Source organism: Salvelinus alpinus, chromosome 9, assembly GCF_045679555.1.
Source record: "Salvelinus alpinus chromosome 9, SLU_Salpinus.1, whole genome shotgun sequence".
Classification (NCBI taxonomy): domain Eukaryota; kingdom Metazoa; phylum Chordata; class Actinopteri; order Salmoniformes; family Salmonidae; genus Salvelinus; species Salvelinus alpinus.
This window is the reverse complement of record NC_092094.1, coordinates 60,834,012-60,856,040: the sequence shown is the minus strand read 5'-3', so window position 1 is coordinate 60,856,040 and position 22,029 is coordinate 60,834,012. Positions and strand designations below refer to the sequence as shown.

Genomic DNA, 22,029 nt, shown 5'->3' with positions numbered 1-22,029 from the left:
CATAGCTGAGGGCAATTGAGCAAAATGTCCACTAGATGACAGCAAATGGACCCATCACGATCCTACAGGAAGGGTGAGAAATCCATATCTTCATTTAAACCAGGGTATTTAGTGGCCTGTAGTTTGTAAATCCAAAAACTTTCCCTTTGGTTTAACTGTTTAAGACGGTCCCCTTTTCTAATAGAGGCCGGAATATGATCAATACCCATAGCTTGTAGGGAGGCAGGGTTGCCATGGTGTAGGGACTTGTAGTGCCTTGCCATGGGGTAGTCTTCATTGCCTCCCGTATGGCGTACTTGTGTTCCGCTAAGCGGTCTTGAAGACGTCTCTTTGTCCGTCCAATGTAGAACACCTTGCACTGTGGACATTCCAATCTATAGATGACATGAGTGGTTTTACAGTTAATGAAATGCTTGACGTAATACTCCATTTTGGAAGCTGTGTCAACAAAATACTTCTTCTGTGCAATATTACCGCAATGGTTACATTTAAAAGAGCCCTTGGGTTTGTGGTCAAGCCAAGTTTTGAGAGTCACCCGGAAGATAACTGTGGACTAATTTGTAATTTAGGGTAGGACATCTCTTAAAGCTTATGACTGGTGGCTCAGGAAAGACTTGGCGTAGTAGCGTATCACTTTGGATGATTCCCCAATTATTTTTAATGATTCTTTTATGTCATATTAAACAGCATATGAACACTAAATAGGTCAGGAGCCAGACAGGTAGCCTAAGATTGAACGAAAATGTATTTTTTAGGCTATATTATTCGCATATTATTTAAATTACTTTAAGGCTATAGCCTACAAAGATAAAAATTGTGAAGCATTTGCAAGTGCGCCACTAGGCTGGCATAAATATTAAGTGCTTAGCATTTAAACAACATATCGTTGTATTAAGTCATTATAGTCTAAATTGCGCATATAGGCTGTGAATTACTTAGAATTCAATCAAAATGAAACAAAAATTGTCTTGTTGGGCTCAGTGCCTTTTGAATTCACTTTTGGAAACACGAGTTTGGCCAGTCTGTGGCTTCAGACTCATGTGATGGTGCCTGGAAAGCAGGCCAGCAGCAGAGAATACCCTCTCCGCGCTTGCAGAGCCACTGGGGATGCTAAACACCCTTCGGATCCCTCTTGCCAGTCTGGGCAGGGATGCTGAGTTGTTTTTTTAATTCTATAGGTAGGCCTAAAGGATTTTAGGCAAAATAACCCTATGAAAACAGAAAGCTCCTTGAAAGAGGTAATATGTCAGGCCTATTAGTCCAAAATCAATGATAGCCTATTGTATAGATAAGAAACACAACAATTTACCAAACTTTTAAGAGATCAGATTTTTGGTTTATAAATACTTTGCTACAATGACACACTTAGCTAACTTTATGAAAATATTGAGTGAACTCCATGACAGTAGCTAATGCAATGGGCTATAGCAGCACACAACTAGCCTATAAATACATGCTGGTCCGGACATGCCCTGAGCTTGTGAAGTGAGCGGTACTGGGGGCGAAATTGGAGCGTGCAAGAAGGCCGGACCAGCCTTTGGGGAAACTCGCTCCGCACTCCAGTCAAATTGGGCATGCTCATACCCTGGTCCCCACAAGGATAGTAAAACAAAAAACAAAGGCACATACACGTGCTAAAACACACACACAAATACACCACACAAACACAGGCATAGGCACACAAGCACATAAACGTGCTAACACGAACAGACACACACACACACACACACACAGGCATAAAATACATGCCTGCACACATACACAGATTAAACCTTACACTAATACACCTACGTGGGCACACACACACACAGAGGCTTGCATTCATACCAGGCACACACACATTGTACACATTCTGCCATCCTCACTTCTACACAGAAGGGTTTATCTTTATTTTTACTATTTTTACACATTGTAGAATATTAAAGATATCAAAACTATGAATTAACACACATGGAATCATGTAGTAATCAAAAAAGTGTTAAACAAATAAAAATGGACTCATCAGACCAAAGAACAGATTTCCACTGGTATAATGTCCATTGCCCGTGTTTCTTGGCCCAGGCAAGTCTCTTATTATTATTGGTGTCCTTTAGTAGTGGTTTTCTTGTCAGCAATTTGACCATGAAGGCCTGCTTCACACCGTCTCCTCTGAACAGTTGATGTTGAGATGTGTCTGTTACTTGAACTCTGTGAAGCATTTATTTGGGCTGCAGTTTTTGAGGCTGGTAACTAATGAACTCTGTAGCAGAGGCACCTCTGGGTCTTTCCTGTGGTGGTCCTCATGAGAGACAGTTTCATTATAGCGCATGATGGTTTTTGCGATTGCACTTGAAGAAACTTTCAAAGTTCTTCAAATGTTCCACGTTGACTGACCTTCATGTCTTATAGGAATGATGGACTGTCATTTCTCTTTGCTTATTTGATCTGTTTTTGCCATAATATGGACTTGGCTTTTACCAAATAGGCCTATCTTCTGTATACCACTCCTACCTTGTCACAACACAGCTGATTGGCTCAAGCGCATTAAGAAGGAAAGAAATTCCACAAATTATTTTTGAACAAGGCACACCTGTTAATTGGAATGCATTCCAGGTGACTACCTCATGAAGCTGGTTGAGAGAATGCCAAGAGTGTGCAAAGGGTGGCTACTTTGAAGAATCTCAAATATATATTTTGATTTGGTTAACACATGATTCCGTAGGTGTTATTTCATAGTTGTGATGTCTTCACTATTATACAGTGTAGAAAATAGTAAAAAAAAAAAAAAAAAACTGGAATGAGTAGGTGTGGCCAAACTTTTGACTTTTACTGTATGTTTAAGCATGTTTAAACAGTCATACATGACTGTTGCGAGTGCGGTGCCATACCTTTTCGATCCCTGGTGCTGCAGAGCTGACACGCTAAAGATTAAGTTGCAGCAGATGTCTGTAGAGTGGGCCTTGACCACATTCCAATCCCAATTCAAATGTAACGGCTGTTTAATGAATTGGTTGGCTGGATTTAGGACCATGCAGAACATCGCTCGGAGAGAAGCTGCCAGCCTGCGCACCTTTCTCTCTGCATAGAGCAGAGACCGTGCCAGACAGTTTACTTTGCCGTTTAGGCGGTGCACCGATGCTTTGAATTTGAAGTTGGCATTTGAACTCGGCCTTGTGAGCCTCGCGGCCAGCTGTTTTTTGCACCGATTAATTTCAGATTTATGTCGGCATAGGCGGCGTGTCCAATAATCTAGGGGAAGATAAGCTTCCCCTAAAGTTAATTGAATTAAATGTGCTAAAATTACCTATATACAGTTGAAGTCGGAAGTTTACATACACCTTAGCCAAATACATTTAAACTCAGCTTTTCACAATTCCTAACATTTAATCCTAGTAAAAATAACCTGTTTTTGGTCAGTTAGGATCGCCACTTTATTTTAGGAATGTGAAATGTCAGAATAATAGAGAATGATTTATTTCAGCTTTTATTTCTTTCATCACGTTCCCAGTGGGTCAGAAGTTTACATACACTCAATTAGTATTTGGTAGCATTGCCTTTAAATTGTTTAACTTGGGTCAAAAGTTTTGGGTTTGCTTCCACAAGCTTCCCACAATAAGTTGGCTGAATTTTGGCCTATTCCTTCTGACAGAGCTAGTGTAACTGAGTCAGGTTTGAAGGCCTCCGTGCTCGCACACGCTTTTTCAGTTCTGCCCACAGATTTTCTATGGGATTGAGGTCAGCGCTTTGTGATGGCCACTCCAATACCTTGACTTTGTTGTCCTTAAGCCATTTTTCCACAACTTTGGAAGTATGCTTGGGGTCATTGTCCATTTGGAAGACCCATTTGCGACCAAGCTTTACCTTCCTGACTGATGTCTTGAGATGTTGCTTCAATATATCCACATAATTTTCCTGCCTCATGATGCCATCTATTTTGTGAAATGCACCAGTCCCTACTGCAGCAAAGCACCACCACAACATGATGCTGCCACCCCCGTGTTTCACGGTTGGGATGATGTTCTTCGGCTTGCAAGCCTCGCCCTTTTTCCTCCAAACATAACGATGGTCATTATGGCCAAACAGTTCTATTTTTGTTTCGTCAGACCAGAGGACATTTCTCCAAAAAGTACGACCTTTGTTCTCATGTGCAGTTGCAAACCGTAGTCTGGCTTTTTTATGGCGGTTTTGGAGCCGGGCTTCTTCCTTGCTGAGCGGCCTTTCAGTTTATGTTGATATAGGACTCATTTTACTGTGGATATAGATACTTTTGTACCTGTTTCCTCCAGCATCTTCACAAGGTCCTTTGCTGTTGTTCATGGTTTGAGTTGCACTTTTTGCACCAAAGTACGTTCATCTCTAGGAGACTGAATGCATCTCCTTCCTGAGCGGTGTGACGGCTGCATGGTCTCATGGTGTTTATACTTGCGTTCAATTGTTTGTACAGATGAATGTGGTACCTTCAGGGGTTTGGAAATTTCTCGTAAGGATGAACCAGACTTGTGGAGGTCTACAATTTTTTTCTGGGGTCTTGGCTGATCTCTTGATTTTTCCATGATGTCAAGCAAAGAGGCACTGAGTTTGAAGGTAGGCCTTGAAATACATCCACAGGTACACCTCCAATTGACTCAAATTATGTCAATTAGCCTATCAGAAGCTTCTAAAGCCATGACATAATTTTCTGGAATTTTCCAAGCTGTATAAAGGCACAGTCAACTTAGTGTATGTAAACTTCTGACCCACTGGAATTGTGATTAAGTGAAATAATCTGTGTGTAAACAATTGTTGTAAAAATTGTGTCATGCACAAAGTAGATGTCCTAACCGACTTGCCAAAACTATAGTTTGTTAACAAGAAATTTGTGGAGTGGTTGAAAAACGAGTTTTAATGACTTCAACCTAAGTGTATGTAAACTTCTGACTTCAATTGTAATTACTCGTGCCTATACAGAAATCAATAAAATCTTTGAAAATACTACAACAGAGAGAGCATGATTTGGCCGCAGAAGCTTCTTTAAAAATGAGCTGTGGATTGTTTTAAGCACACAATTTGGGCAGCGTGTGTGGCAAATAGCCTACCAAATAGCTGACTGTTGAGTTGCAGCGGTCAATGAAAAGCAGGTAAATAGGCCTAGGCCTATTGTAATTTTTCAAAATACAATCGTAGGAAAAGCATAGTTTAGAAAGCAAAGTGCTGTCGCTGAAAAGAGAAGACAAAGAAAAGACTCATCTGTCTATAGTTATCAAAATTCTCTTCTCCCAATTGAGCGAACAGTATCTTATTGGCACCAGCGGACCGCATCGGCCATATCCCCGGTGAGTGTGTGGATATTCACTGTCTTTATCATTGGATCAGTATCACTGGAAAGTTTTTTGGCGGACAATAATTCCCTCCAGGCTTGATGGTCGTCATATTGTACAATTTGTGTCTCCCCTTTTCGTAGGCCTAGATTAGATGGTTACATTCAAGACCAGGTTGTTTTTACTGATTTACTGATTTGCTTATGTCTCCAGTCATATAACGTGTGGTAGAATTGCATGAAATGTGTTTATAAAAGGCCACATTTTTCCTGTGCAAAGAAAGGAGAAGAAACGTCTCTGATTAGACCTAGTCATTACGTGCTCAGGCATGCATTGTTCAGAACTGTGTTTCTCTTGCAGTGATTGAGTAATATTATTAGCCTACTCATCATATTAGGCATAGTAGCCTATTTTACATTAGTCTGCAAATGCGATGATAGACGCATGCAATCCTTTATCATAAAGGTGCAATTTTATTACGAAAAATGAAAGCTTTCCCAAACATGAAAGTCACGCGCTGCGTATGGATGTTGGCATTTGAAGTCGGCCTTGTGACTTGAGATCGTGTATTATGCATCTATTTCATGTTGCACTGTATGCGCCGTTCCACAAGTAAATTAGTCAATCTATGATGTGGTTGAGTAATGGTTGACATTGTACACGTCGTTTCGCAGACCTTTTAACCTAATATTGCGATGATAATTAATGTCTATGGCCTCCTACAGAAAATGACAGAAGGACACATTAACAGACAAAACCTACCAGATGTCACATCCAATGATATGGACACTGAAACTGACCCGAAAGAGAGCAGGATTAGGGTTCTGCTTGAACACTAGTTGGTATGGGCTGTAGCCATGTACATTGTGCGTGGAGTTTTTTGCCATAAAAGCCAATCTAGGGCTGTTTTCCAGTCACATCCATTGTCTTGCTTCACTTTTAGCATGATCTCTGAGGTGTTTTATTACGTCTCTCCAGAAGTCCATTGCTCCATGGACTGAATGAAGCAGTTGTCTTGTCTTCCATGTTGAATTTCTCAGCCATTTCTCTTATTTCATTATTGAATTTTCCTCTGTTAGGTTCCAAATTAACCTAGTAAAACTCACGGACGATTAGTAAAGCTTAAACCAAGTTTATTCGCCCATTGGGTCAATACAGCTGCGTAAGACAAAAGACAAATTCACACAAGCACTGATATTTAACCCTTTCTCCTACGCTGAGTCTCCTCCTACACATCTGAACAGCCAATGCATCTCCGTTGCTAGACAGAACCTTAGTGATACCTGTTCTTTCTCACTCCATCTGACCTGACCTCTGCCCCAAAGTGCTCACTCCTCCCCAACTCACTGCTGTCATGTTGACTCGTACCACACTGTCTTTCCTCCTCCCATTGGATCCCTGATAGCTAACAGTAACGTCTCCTGACATAATGTAAACGTTATAAATTACCCTCTCTCCCTCAGTGAAAGGAATAAGTATAAGTCAAGAAATCAGAACCCATCAACTCCATTGTCACTGTAAAATGTCTGGGGCGGGCCATGCACACTTATCCAGGAAAGAATGAAGTGCTTGACGATTTCACTGGATTTCTTTGTATTCACAATGCTTCCAGCGCTGAAGCGTGTGAAGTGGTCGATTTATGTGAAGGTACCACACACTTGGTCCTAGCTCATGTAGCTCTACAGCCACTGTTTCATTGTACTTGGACGCCAGTGGCAAACCAACAGCTGTTCTGGGCTTAGGTTTGCTGTATTTCTGTCTCACAACTGTTAACTATCTGCCGTAGAATGGAAATACTGAGTAATTTCTGACGTCTGTCAAGTGTAGCATGTCCAAACTGTTTAAAGTTTTAACAATTTGTGTTTTTCCTCTGTGGTCATGTTCTCTTCGACTGTCAGAATCTCCATGTGCTCTGTGTCCATCAGAATCACATTTTTACATGGACTCTGTGAAATGTCTTTGTCTAAAATGTTTACACAATAGTGGCCTGAGGTATTAAGTTCAAGGGTAAATGGTTGTTTAAACAATCACTGCCTTGAATTTTTTATGTCTAGTACAGCCCCTGCCTTCTTGAGGAAAGCTTTGCTTAATAGTAAGGGGATATCTACAGGGGCCACCTCTGTTTCAATGTGACACTTAGTCTGACAATTTTTTGCCTGTATCTTGACTCACTTGGAGAATGAACGGCGGTTGATTGGTATGTCAATCATATTTTGTACTTTCATATTTAGTTCAATACGCGTGTACATGAGGTATCAATCACAGCCGATCATAAGGATTCAACTATAAAGATTTCAGTATCAGATGCAGATTTGTTTGAAAACAGTGTAATGTTACGCTGCTCCATGTTTGTTTACATTTTCCTATGTTTAATTTGTTCATTTTTATGAGGACAGTCTTTAACACAATGGTAAGTGCTTTGACAAATAGCACTTTTTGATATCCTTCCATACCTGTCCAGTGGATTTGTGCAGGGCAATGGCGCCCTCATCTGGTTGTCTTGAGAATGTGACTTGTTGGTGCCTTTTCTCTGCTGCTCATTGTAATATGCCGCTCACTCACTTGCATTCCATTTGTTATGGGTGCGACAGACGTATTTTCACAAAATACTTTTTTGTGCCGACTTCATTGACGCAAAAGTCAGCACAGTACAAACAGTCGACTGTTTCTCCCTACCATCCAGACAGGCAGTATCTAGCAACTTGAGAACCATGTCGTACTTGCGCATCCTATTGTACCACCTCTGTTTAAAATCAATTATGTAGTCCGTCATTGCAACCAAAAATGTCTCTAACACTGTCAGAGTTTGAATATGCCTCGTAGGCACGGTCTTTCTCTTCTTTACGAAACACAGAATCCAGTGCTCTGATAAGCTCCCATACTGTCATCCTTGTTCAAATCCTCAACGGCTATTTCTAGTGCTGTATCTCTCGCTCTTCCCTCCGGCGATAATACCACCGCAAGTGTTTGCTTTTTCTCGTCCAGATAAGTAACCCGTGGCCAGATTCCATGACCTCTTCTAGTTGAAGCGAGGTGGCACATTGTAGATATTACCCCATTCTCTGCCACCAATGTGAACTCAAAATTGGCACATCGACTAGGTTCCAGTTGAACCTATTTTACTTCCCCGTATTTCCACAGTACATAGTTGCCATCACGCTCAGCCTGGTCCATCTCCCATGGAGACTGCCACGCAGGTGTACTAATAACAGACTGATAGCAGCATAATAACAGAAATATAGGGATACTTAAAACATGAACTTAACATGTGTCGCTCCCCTATGTAGACTTGACTACAAATGTCCACATAGCAGCTGGGGGCGGATCAATGTTTTTTTGTCTCTGGGCAATTGGGTATCATTGGCAAAGGTGGGCATGTAATTAAGCCCAAACCAAACCTCCCGTAAGTCGTGACGAACTAACTTACAAAACTGTGTTTTGGATGAGACGGAATTAATAAGCAAAATTATCCTAGTTACCCAATTTTGACACGAGAATAAATGTTTCTGACTCATATCAATTCCACATAGGCCGTTTTCGAGGGCAGTTGACCTTTAACACTTTATCATTGATTTGATGCACAGGGTCAGGGCAGTAGTCGATACCAGCAGGAGTTTAGTACTTAGAGGAAAAGAGAGGAATGTCCTTGACATCCACATGGATACAAAGTACAGTACACAGTTAGAATACATCCCTGTGTTTCAGAGACTGGCGGTCGCTGCCAACGTCTTTTCACTCTAGTTCATGGATGTTTTCAATATAAATCTGCCTGTGAGGGACTAAAGCTTATTCCCAAATGGCACCCTCTACCCTATGTAGTGTACTATAAATGGGGAATAGGGTCCCATTTGGTATGCATCCTCATTAATGGAGATCATGTAGGGGGAGGAGGACGTGGGTGGGAGGGGGAGATGGTTTATGCATGAGTAATCGTTCCTGGTGTGGTCGGTCTTGAGAAAATGCACGTTTTGAATAAGAGACACCATCTCTCCACTTCAGTTGCTTTGGTTATGATTTCTATTATAGTTAAAGACAAGCTTAGTTCCAAAGAACGTTATATTTCACACACAGAAGTTCATTGCCAGTGTACTTGAGCCTTCATTCATCCTTTTTTGAGTGTTATGTTACCATTCTGACAACTGGCAACTATACTGTGTGTGAAAGGTGTCAATGAGCTGGTTGTAAGTGTTGTTCTTTCTCTCTTCACAGGCAGCAGGCCCTGTTCCATGTGCTAGCGGCCTACTCCGTATACAACACGGTGAGTGTGTGTGGCACCTATGTCATGTCTGCGTATACTCATACAGTGTCAACGGAAAATATTCAAACCCCTTTTTCCACATTTTGTTAGGTTACAGCCTCATTCTAAAATTGATTAAATAGTTTTTTCCCCTCATCAATCTACACACCATACACCATACTGACAAAGCTAAAACAGGTTTTTAGAAATGTTTGAAAAGTAATAAAAAATGTTTTTAAACATATCACATTTACATAAGTATTCAGATCCTTTACTCAGTTTGTTGAAGCACATTTGGCAGCGATTACAGTCTCGAGTCTTCTTGGGTAGCTTGTCACACCTGTTTCTCCCATTCTCTGCAGATCCTCTCAAGCTTTGTCAGGTTGGATGGGGAGCATTGCTGCACAGCTATTTTCAGGTCTCTCCAGAGATGTTTGATCAGGTTTAAGTCCAGCCTCTGGCTGAGCCACTCTAGGACATTAAGAGACTTGTCGGGAAGCCACTACTGCATTGTCTTTGCTGTGTGCTTAGGGTTGTTGTCCTGTTGGAAGGTGAACCTTCCCCCCCAGTCTGAGGGGCAGGATTTTGTCAAGGATCTTTCTGTATTTTGCTCTGTTCATCTTTGCCTCGATCCTGACTAGTCTCCCAGTCTCTGCCGCTGAAAAACATCTGCACAACATGATGTTGCAACCACCATGCTTCACCGTAGGGATGGTAGCAGGTTTCCTCCAGAGATGATACTTGGCATTCAGGCCAAAGAGTTTAATCTTGGTTTCTTCAGACCAGAGAATCTTGTTTCTCATGGTCAGAGCGCTTTAGGTGCCTTTTGGAAAACAATAAGCGGGCTATCGTGCCTTTTACTGAGGAGTGGCTTCTGTCTGACCATAAAGGCCTGATTGGTGGAGTGCTGCAGAGATGGTTGTCCTTCTGGAAGGTTCTCCCATCTCCACAGAGGAGCTCTGGAGCTCTGTCAGAGTGACCATCAGGTTCTTGGTCACCTCCCTTACCAAGGCCCTTCTTCCCCGATTGCTCAGTTTGGCCGGGCGGCCAGCTCTAGGAAGGGTCTTGGTGATTCCAAACTTCTTCCATTTAAGAATGATGGTGGCGGTCACTGTTTTCTTAGAGACCTTCAATGTTGCAGAAATGTTTTGGTACCTTCCCCAGATCTGTGCCTCGACACAATCCTGTCTCGGAGCTCTATGGACAATTAATTTGACCTCATGTCTTGGTTTTTGCTCTGACATGCACTGTCAACTGTGGGACCTTATAGAGACCGGTGTGTGCCTTCACAAATAATTTCCAATCAATTGAATTTACCACAGGTGGACTCCAATCAAGTTGTAGAAACATTTCAAGGATGATCAATGGAAATAGGATGCACCTGACCTCAATTTCGTGTCTCATAGCAAAGAGTCTGAATACTTACTTACTTACTAAATAAGGTATGTGTTTGTTTGTTTTTTTTCATTTGCAAAGAATTCTAAAAACCTGTGTAAGCTTTGTCATTATGGGGTATTGTGTCGATTGGACAAGGATTTTTTTTATTTAATCCATTTTAGAATAAGGCTGTAACTTAACAAAATGTGGAAAAGGTCAAGGTGTCTGAATACTTTCCGAAGGCACTGTATAGTGAGGTCCAAAAGTATTTGGACAGTGACCCATTTTTTGTTGTTTTAGCTCTGTTCTTCAGCACTTTGGATTAAAGTGCAGACTGTCAGCTTTCATTTTGGGGTATTTCAATCCATATTGGGTAACCGATGAGTGAGAAAGTTAGAGGCACAAAGATCATACCCCCAAGCAATGTTCCCTCTAAGTTTTTTCGGAACAGAACAAACTTCAGGCCAGCTGAGCGCAAACTTGAATGTTGTGAAAATTCTGTGCAATTTCCAGCGGACTTTTACTGTAAACACTGAGGCTGTACCCGCTTTAAGTTAATTTTAACAGTGGCCTTGTAGACTACTGTGGCTATTTGATCATAATATACACTACCAGTCAAAAGTTTTAGAACACCTACTCATTCAACGGTTTTTCTTTATTTTTACTATTTTCTACATTGTAGAATAATAGTGAAGACATCAAAACTACGAAATAACACATATGGAATCATGTAGTAACCAAAAAAGTGTTAAACAAATAACAATATATTTCATATTTGAGATGCTTCAAATAGCCACCCTTTGCCTTGATGACCGCTTTGCACAATCTTGGCATTCTCTCAACCAGCTTCACCTGGAATGCTTTTCCTTCAGTCTTGAAGGAGTTCCCACATATGCTGAGCATTTGTTGGCCGCTTTTCCTTCACTCTGCGGCCCGACTCATCCCCAACCATCTCAATTTGGTTGAGGTGCTCCATCACTCTCCTTCTTGGTAAAATAGCCCTTACACAGCCTGGAGGTGTATTGGGTCATTGTCCTGTTCAAAAACAAATGATAGGCCCGCTAAGCCCAAACCAGATGGGATGGTCTATTGCGGCAGAATGCTGTGGTAGCCATGCTGGTTAAGTGTGCCTTGAATTATAAATACATCACAGACAGTGTCACCAGCAAAGCACCCCCACACCATCACACCTCCTCCTCCATGCTTTACGGTGGGAAATACACATGCGGAGATCATCCGTGCACCCACACCGCAGCTCATAAAGACACAGCGGTTGGAACAAAAAATCTCAAATTTGGACTCCGACCAAAGGACCATTTTCCACCGGTGTAATGTCCATTGCTCATGTTTCTTGGCCCAAGCAAGTCTCTTTTTCTTATTTGTGTCCTTTAGTAGTGTTTTTTTTGTTGCAACAATTCAACCTTGAAGGTCTGATTCACACAGTCTCCTCAGAACAGTTGATGTGTCTGTTACTTGAACTCTGAAGCATTTATTTGGGCTGCCATTTCTGAGGCTGGTAACAGCAAAGGTAACTCTGGGTCTTCCATTCCTGTGGCAGTCCTCATGAGAGCTAGTTTCATCATAGCACTTGGTTTTTACGACTGCACTTGAAAACTTCAAAAGTTCTTAACATTTTTCGTGCTAACTGACCTTCGTGTCTTATAACAATGATGGACTGTCATTTATCGCTGCTTATTTGAGATGTTCTTGTCATAATATGGACTTGGTCTTTTAGTATCTTCTGTATACCACCCCTACCTTGTCACAACACAACTGATTAGCTCAAACGCATTAAGTAGGAAAGAAATTCCACATATGTTTTTAACAAGGCGCACCTGTTAATTGAAATGCATTCCAGGTGACTACCTCATGCACATAACAAGTTTGTAGAATCACAAGCTTGATGTAGTCATTGTGTGCTAGAAATATGGAACCAAATACTGAACTTTTGACTACTTTAATACACAAGTGAATTTGTCCAAATACTTTTTGTTCCCTAAAATGGGGGGGATTATGTACACAGTAATTGGATAATTTGAAATCCAAAGTGCTGGATGGAGTAAAGAGCCAAAACAGCAAAATTGTCACCGTGCAAATGCCTTTGAACCTCACTTTCTTATGGCTTGGGGGTAGAAAGCTGTTTAGAAGCCTCTTGGACCTAGACTTGGCGGTCCGGTACCACTTGCCGTGCAGTAGCAGAGAGAACAGTCTCTAACTAGGGTGGCTGGAGTCTTTGGCAATTTTTAGGATCGTTAGTCATTTAGGCAGGTGTTCTTGGGCACAGGGACTATCGTGGTCTGCTTGAAACATGTTGGTATTACAGACTCCGACAGGGAGAGGTTGAAAATGTCTGTGGAGACACTTGGCAGTTGGTCAGCGCATGCTTGGAGTACACGTCCTGGCCCTGTCTGGCCCTGCGGCCTTGTGTATGTTGACCTGTTTAAAGGTCTTACTCACATCTGCTGCAGAGAGCGTGATCACACAGTCGTCCGGAATAGCTGAGGCTCTCATGCATGTTTCAGTATTACTTACATCGAAGCGAGCATAGAAGTTATGTAGCTCGTTTAGTAGGTTCGTGTTACTGGGCAGCTCTCGGCTGTGCTTTCCTCTGTAATAGTTTGCAAGCCCTGCCACATCTGACGAGCATCGGAACCGGTGTAGTACGATTCCACCGTGACATTATCACGGTTAGAATGTACATTTACAAATGGGAACTTTTATTGCTGGTAATAACTCTGCTCATTACAACCCGCATTTGTCCTATGCATTCTTAGTCAGAATTGCTATACATTTCGCAGTGTGTAGACCTTCCTCAATAAACCTGTCACCCCCACTGAACAGTTACGGGCACGGTTGACTACCCCTCCTTCTCCCGGCACCTATCCTAGCATGTCTTCATTGGTTCTTCTTCAGATAGCATTACAGCTCATCTTCCCAACGGCAAATATGTAACTCTTTGCCTGTCACATTTAATGTCCCTATTTCAATATCCTAATTAATTAATCAATTTTTCCCACGTACACAAGTCTCTCACCTGAGGCGCCACCAGCAGTCTCTCTGGTCCATTTTTCCCACCATTTTACTGGCGACCTCTCCGAAGAGTTACCAGATCAGGGAGTTAGAACTCTAACCCATCGAGGAAAATCCCAACAATCCAGCAGGCCCCAATCTGGTGAGATTTGTATCGAAACAAAAATGAAATCAGCATTACACATATCACAATTAGAGGTCGACCGATTAATCGGAATGGCCGATTAATTAGGGCCGATTTCAAGTTTTCATAACAATCGGAAATCGGTATTTTTGGGCGCCGATTTTTTTTTAAATTTATTTTTATTATTTTTTTAATACCTTTATTTAACTAGGCAAGTCAGTTAAGAACACATTCTTATTTTCAATGACGGCCTAGGAACGGTGGGTTAACTGCCTTGTTCAGGGGAAGAACGACAGATTTTCACCTTGTCAGCTCGGGGGATCCAATCTTGCAACCTTACAGTTAACTAGTCCAACGTTCTAACCACCTGATTACATTGCACTCCACGAGGAGACTGCCTGTTACGCGAATGCAGTAAGAAGCCAAGGTACAGTGAGGGAAAAAAGTATTTGATCCCCTGCTGATTTTGTACGTTTGCCCACTGACAAAGAAATGATCAGTCTATAATTTTAATGGTAGGTTTATTTGAACAGTGAGAGACAGAATATCAACAAAAAAATCCAGAAAAACGCATGTCAAAAATGTTATGAATTGATTTGCATTTTAATGAGGGAAATAAGTATTTGACCCCTCTGCAAAACATGACTTAGTACTTGGTGGCAAGACCCTTGTTGGCAATCACAGAGGTCAGACGTTTCTTGTAGTTGGCCACCAGGTTTGCACACATCTCAGGAGGGATTTTGTCCCACTCCTCTTTGCAGATCTTCTTCAAGTCATTAAGGTTTTGAGGCTGACGTTTGGCAACTCGAACCTTCAGCTCCCTCCACAGATTTTCTATGGGATTAAGGTCTGGATACTGGCTAGGCCACTCAAGGACCTTAATGTGCTTCTTCTTGAGCCACTCCTTTGTTGCCTTGGCCGTGTGTTTTGGGTCATTGTCATGCTGGAATACCCATCCACGACCCATTTTCAATACCCTGGCTGAGGGAAGGAGGTTTTCACCCAAGATTTGACGGTACATGGCCCCGTTCATCGTCCCTTTGATGCGGTGAAGTTGTCCTGTCCCTTTAGCAGAAAAACACCCCCAAAGCATAATGTTTCCACCTCCATGTTTGACGGTGGGGATGGTTTCTTGGGGTCATAGGCAGCATTCCTCCTCCTCCAAACACGGCAAGTTGGGTTGATGCCAAAGAACTCCATTTTGGTCTCATCTGACCACAACACGTTCACCCAGTTGTCCTCTGAATCATTCAGATGTTCATTGGCAAACTTCAGACGGGCATGTATATGTGCTTTCTTGAGCAGGGGGACCTTGCGGGCGCTGCAGGATTTCAGTCCTTCACGGCATAGTGTGTTACCAATTGTTTTCTTGATGACTATGGTCCCAGCTGCCTTGAGATCATTGACAAGATCCTCCTGTGTAGTTCTGGGCTGATTCCTCACCGTTCTCATGATCATTGCAACTTCACGAGGTGAGATCTTGCATGGAGCCCCAGGCTGAGGGAAATTGACAGGTCTTTTGTGTTTCTTCCATTTGCGAATAATCACAGAAACTGTTGTCACCTTCTCACCAAGCTGCTTGGCGATGGTCTTGTAGTCCATTCCAGCCTTGTGTAGGTCTACAATCTTGTCCCTGACATCCTTGGAGAGCTCTTTGGTCTTGGCCATGGTGGAGAGTTTGGAATCTGATTGATTGATTGCTTCTGTGGACAGGTATCTTTTATACAGGTAAGAAACTGAGATTAGGAGCACTCCCTTTAAGAGTGTGCTCCTAATCTCCGTTCGTTACCTGTATGAAAGACACCTGGGAGCCAGAAATCTTTTTGATTGAGAAGGGGTCAAATACTTATTTCCCTCATTAAAATGCAAATCAATTTATAACATTTTTGACATGCATTTTTCTGGATATTTTTGTTGTTATTCTGTCTCTCACTGTTCAAATAAACCTACCATTAAAATTATAGACTGATAATATCTTTGTCAGTGGGCAAACGTACAAAATCAGCAGGGGATCAAATACTTTTTTCCCTCACTGTAAGTTGTCTGTCTGTTGCCATTTCAATAGTTATTATTCCGAAACCTCTCCCGACGATGTCCAGGGTGTTTAGATCTTCTTCACTCCCATCTCTAATACACACCTTCTATTAACTATTTTCCAAGGTAGCGCTGCCCACTTCCCCGGAGAATAGTTATGGTATTTGTGCCTATTAATTGGTCACAGCACTTAATACCTTGTATTAGAACCAATTATAGCGTCTGCAAATGTATTACTGGAGAATACGGGTGACCTTATGTCTTATTCTAGTGCAACACCTCATATCACTTATTACCAAAATTATTCACACTTGTCTGCCTATTTCCACATAATCTGTCACGGTTCCCCACCCCACAGGGCATAAAACCAACCTCTCTTTATTGCTACTACTAATACACCCAAATCAATCAGCGTTCAAATATCTTATTGCTTTTCTTTTAACCCTGAATGTGGCTCTCCTTCAGAATTTATAGGCAACCTTTTATCCTAGTACACAAGCATGACACTTTATCCATCCACACACGCACACACTATGCTGCCTCGTCACCACTGCGGCTGAGACTTTCACCCTCCTTACGGGTCTGGCTGATAAACCACTACACTAGGGATTTACCCTCCACAGGATCACCCTGTTCAGGACTTACCCTCTCTCTAAGAGATTTACCCTCCACAGGAACTATCCTGTTCGGGACTTACCCTTTACCTACAAGACTTATCCTCCACAGGAACTATCCTGCTCGGGACTTACCCTCTTTAAAGCTACGAGACTTACCCTCCACAGGATCTATCCTGCTCGGGACTTACCCTCTTTAAAGCTACGACCGGTCGTAATACAAGGGACTACTGAATAAGCTCAGGCTTTTTATGTCCGTATCCTATAATTGGTTCAGCCTACAACTCATCACCCCAAGATGTCAAAATTAGTGATAACAGGTGTAGAAACTGTGCCTACCTTGTTTCTGGTGCCGGCTCCTGTTTCACTGATTCGGAATCTCTAGTTCGACTGCAAATCGTGGAGAACCATGCTCGCAGCGCCAACTGTTAGGTTCTAAGTGAACCTATTAAAACTCAAGGAAGCTTAATAAAGCTCAAACCAAGTTTTTTCCCCCCATTGGGTCGATAAAGCTGCATAAGACAAAATAAATTCACAGTAGTGGTAGTATATATACCCCAATTTGGGTGGAGTCTCCTTCTCTCAAAACATATTACTAGGCAGGAAGTTAAGAGATATGGGCCACAAACTGTTCCTTCTCCCTTAACCTCTCTAGGGTATGTGGGACGGTAGCGTCTCACCTCGTCAACAGCCTGTGAAACTGCAGGGCGCCAAATTCAAAACAACAGAAATCCCATAATTAAAATTCCTCAAACATACATGTATTTTACACCATTTTAAAGATACACTTGTTGTAAATCCAGCCACAGTGTCCGATTTCAAAAAGGCTTTACGACGAAAGCAAACCAAACGATTATGTTAAGTCAGAGGCAAGTCACAGGAAAAACAGCCATTTTTCCAGCCAAAGAGAGGAGTCACAAAAAGCAGAAATATAGATAAAATGAATCACTAACCTTTGATGATCTTCATCAGATGACACACACATAGGACTTCATGTAACACAATACATGTATATTTTGTTCGGTAAAGTTCATATTTATATCCAAAAATCTGAGTTTACATTGGCGTGTTATGTTCAGTAATGTTTTGCCTCCAAAACATCCAGTGATTTTGCAGAGAGCCACATCAATTTACAGAAATACTCATAATAAACGTTGATAAAAGATACAAGTATTACACATGGAACTTTAGATAAACTTCTCCTTAATGTAACCGCTGTGTCAGATTTCAAAAAAACTTTACAGAAAAAGCACACCATGCTATAATCTGAGTACAGCGCTCAGAGACCAAACAAGCCATACAGATATCCGCCATGTTGTGGAGTCAACAGAAGTCAGAAATAGTGTTATAAATATTCACTTACCTTTGATGATCTTCATCTGAATGCACTCCCAGGAATCCCAGTTCCACAATAAATGTTTGTTTTGTTCGATAACGTCCATCATTTATGTCCAAACACCTCCTCTTTGTTACCGCGTTTAGTTCCAAAATACAAATTGATGACGCGCAGGTCAGACGAAAAGTCAAAAAATGACATTACAGTTCGTAGAAACATGTGAAACGATGTATAGAATCAATCTTTAGGATGTTTTTAACATAAATCTTCAGAAATGCGATGGAACGCAGGTCGCCGACACGGGAGCGAGCGTGATCAACTCATGCCAGACACCTGACTCAAAGAGCTCTCCTTCCCTCGTTCTTCACAGTAGAAGCATCAAACAAGGTTCTAAAGACTGTTGACATCTAGTGGAAGCCTTAGGAAGTGCAATAGACACTGTATATTGGATAGGCAAACCTACAAACCTCAGATTTCCCACTTCCTGGTTGGATTCTTTCTCAGGTTTTTGCCTGCCATATGAGTTCTGTTATACTCACAGACATCATTCAAACCGTTTTAGAAACTTCAGAGTGTTTTCTATCCAAATCTACTAATAGTATGCATATCTTAGCTTCTGGGACTGAGTAGCAGGCAGTTTACTCTGGGCACCTTATTCATCCAAGCTACTCAATACTGCCCCCAGCCATAAGAAGTTAACCTCAAGTGGATTCAGGGATCAAGTGTAGCTGGTCCTGGCTTAAGCTGGATGCCGCTATAGAGGTGAAAGGAACACCACACACTTTTCCTCTTTCTTACTTTTTCAATACAGTTAATAAAAAGGTGTATGCCAGGTGTACTCTCTGCCTGAAAGAGAGCAATTATGCCAACAAAGGGTCTCATGCTCTGCTGCTGGCACATTGTAGAACAGATGTCCACTGGCAGAAAGTGTACGATGTAATTAACCTGCAGTGTAGCCCAAAGATATTGCTTTTGTTGCGTTGAACTTGACAGTACTTTGTGTGTGTGTGTATTTTTGCACACATGCAGCCTTGTGCATTTGGGCTCACGAGTGGCACAGCGGTCTAAGGCACTGCATCTCAGTGCTTGAGTCATCACTACAGACACCCTGGTTCGATTCCAGGCTGTCACAACTGGCCATGATTGGGAGTCCCATAGGGCGGCGCACAATTGGCCCAGCGTCATCCGGGTTTGGCCAGTGTAGGCAGTCATCGCAAGTAAGAATTTGTTAACGGGTTGACCTAGTTAAATAAAGGTAAAAATATATATATATTAAAATCGATGTCTACTATAGTGGCCACTATAATAGAGCAATAATAAAATGCCTGTTTCATTCTATTTCTACTTTAAGATGTTTTTTTCCCAAGTGCAATATTTAGATGTGTGTGTGTGTGTGGTCACAAGCGTTCTGTTATAAAGGCTGTCATGGCTAACTGTAATATTAGTGCATTGTTTTTTTCTCTAGACTTCAGTGTCATTTGCAGTAAAGTCTTGGCAACAAATATCATTGGATTGCTTTATTTAATTTTTTTTGCTGTAAGTTAGGTTCACATTAACCACTTTATTTTACACACAGAGACTGAGCATGTAGATCATAGTCTTTGTTTAATTAGTTAAAACCTGCAAAATACTAAAGACGTGCGTAAGGTGCATTGTGGGTCATTTTTCCAAAGAAAATGTTATCTACAATAAACAATGTACAACATATAAACAATTTCCTCTAGGCAAGTCTGTACAGTATATCTAAGGATAACTACACAAAATTAGGTGAATGCAGAAGCTTCTGAAGCTGAAGAAAATGTGTTGGCGTGTCAGAAGTGTCTGACTTTCGGGAAATGGCAGTTAAAGAAAAGTACACTAAATGTAGACTATCAAATGCCTATTTAGACCCAATCACCATCTTTGTACATTGAATGTACAAAATATTAGGAACACCTGCTCTTTCCATGACGTACTATATACTGACCAGGTGAAATCTATGATCCCTTATTGATGTATGTTAGCTACATGAAGCAAGAATGTTAGCTACATGAAGTAGCTAAGAGAAAACATGCAATGTAGCCAAAGCTTATAGGGTCCCCTAGGAAACACTTATCAACACTTTAGTTCCTACCCTGTCACAATAACTCCTCCCTGGCATTTTAATTCGTTGTCATGTCAAACAACACTGTATTCAAAGTGCCTACTATTATATTCTAACTATAGAATTAGAATAGTCATTCTATTTCCATGATTCCAACAGTTTTGCTCTAATTCGCAAGTCAAATCGCAATTGCAACATTTGGTTAAAAATAAGTCCTAGATTATTTGCACATATCGTGCAGCCCTTCGTGGCAGTGTGGAAATTATCTAAATTGAGCAGTGGTGTAAAGTTTTTTTTTTTTTTGCATCTGTGCTTTACTTTATTTTTATTTGACAACTTTTACTTTTACTTCACTACATTCCTAAAGAAAATACTGTACTTTTTTCCCCTGACATCTAAAAGTACTCGTTACATTTTGAATGCTTAGCAGGACAAGAAAATGGTCCAATTCCCGCACTTGTCAAGAGAACATCCTTGGTCATCTACTGCCTCTGATCTGGAGGACTCACTAAACACAGTGTGCCCCTGGCTATCCGTAAAAAAAAAAATGGTGCCATCTGGTTTGCTTAATATAAGGAATTTGAAATTATTTTTACTTTTGATACTTAAGTACATTTTATCAATTACATTTACCTTTGATACTTAAGTATATTTAAAACCAAATACTTTTAGACTATTACCCACGTAGTATTTTACTGGAAGACTTACTTGAATAATTTACAATTGTGTACTTTTTCCACCACGGCAATTGAGTGCAGGAAATGCAGAAATGATAAAAGTGATGAAATGTGTTTGTTTTATACTGTTCAATTAAACTTCAACCAATCAGAATGGAGAAAGACTCATTGAAATCACTTAGAATGTGTGTGTTGCCACCCTAGGATCACTCACTACTCATAAAGGAAATGTAGAACTTTTATTATTCAAAAACTAAAAATACCGTACAATTTTTTAAAATACCGTGATATAATATTTCGGCCATATCGCTCAACCCTACTACTGATTATATGACCACCAAGCCTCATGCAACTGCAAAATGTTGGATAAAGCAATTTCACAAAACCGTCTGTTTTTAAACTTTGCTATGCTGTATTAAAGGATTTACAATTTGTCTTCATTAGAACAGACTCTGTTATTACTTATACTTTATTTAGTATTGTTTACACTGTTCCAAACTGGCAGATAAATTATATTGTAATCTAACAGCGCCTGTTGTCATGCAAACAGTATCTCTTGAGCATTTGACTGATTTTACAGGAGGCCTAATTCACATGTGCCTAAAATACTGATATCCACTAGGCTAATAAATAATCACATTTTTATTTTGATGATTTACTTAACTTACTGTATATCATGTTATTTCAAGTTATCCCTTTGGAGCACTTGCAAAAGTGTGACAAAATGTATTACAATTGAATTTGAATTAAATGAATGATGAGGATGAAGAAGAAGAGTGATTGAATTTAGAACAATAGTGTAAGAATTGCTCTTCCTGCGCCCACAAAAAAAAAGTAGTTGTAACTGGACTGTAGCTTATTACTTACTAAAACTGTTGTTTCTCTTAGGGGGAAAAACTTAGTGTAACAAAAATGTGACTCGTTTCAGGAAACTAGGCGTATGTCGCGCGTCTCTACTTCACAGGAGCGCCTTATTTTATCAAAATGCGTTTTGGCAGAAATGCCTTCTGGAATATGTGAACTTTCATGTTCCTTAATAACAAACTTGTATGCCATCTGTAAATATGAATGAAGTTGTTAAATTACGAGCCTAATTGGTTTAGCCATGGAAAAAGTCAGCAACCTTCCCGCTAGCCCTGATTGGCTGAGATAATGAGTGGGCTGGACATGCTGAGAGATGAGTTCGGATTGGTCTGCCGTGTAGCACGCTTCGGTCTATAATATGAGCTGGTCAGTATGTG

The 22,029-nt window shown here is 41.0% G+C and overlaps 1 protein-coding gene across 4 annotated transcripts in view; it reads left to right on the top strand.

Annotated features, from left to right (window-relative positions):
* Window positions 1-22,029, top strand: part of LOC139530433 (uncharacterized) — a 102,785-nt gene that overhangs the window by 56,346 nt on the left and 24,410 nt on the right. For all 4 annotated transcript variants that reach the window (XR_011666030.1, XM_071326841.1, XM_071326842.1 and 1 more), the window contains one exon: window positions 9,486-9,534. Coding sequence is in view for 3 of the 4 variants with exons in the window: in XM_071326841.1 (XP_071182942.1) it covers window positions 9,486-9,534 (49 nt within the window). In the remaining variant the exon portion in view is untranslated. The remainder of the gene's footprint in view (window positions 1-9,485; window positions 9,535-22,029) is intronic.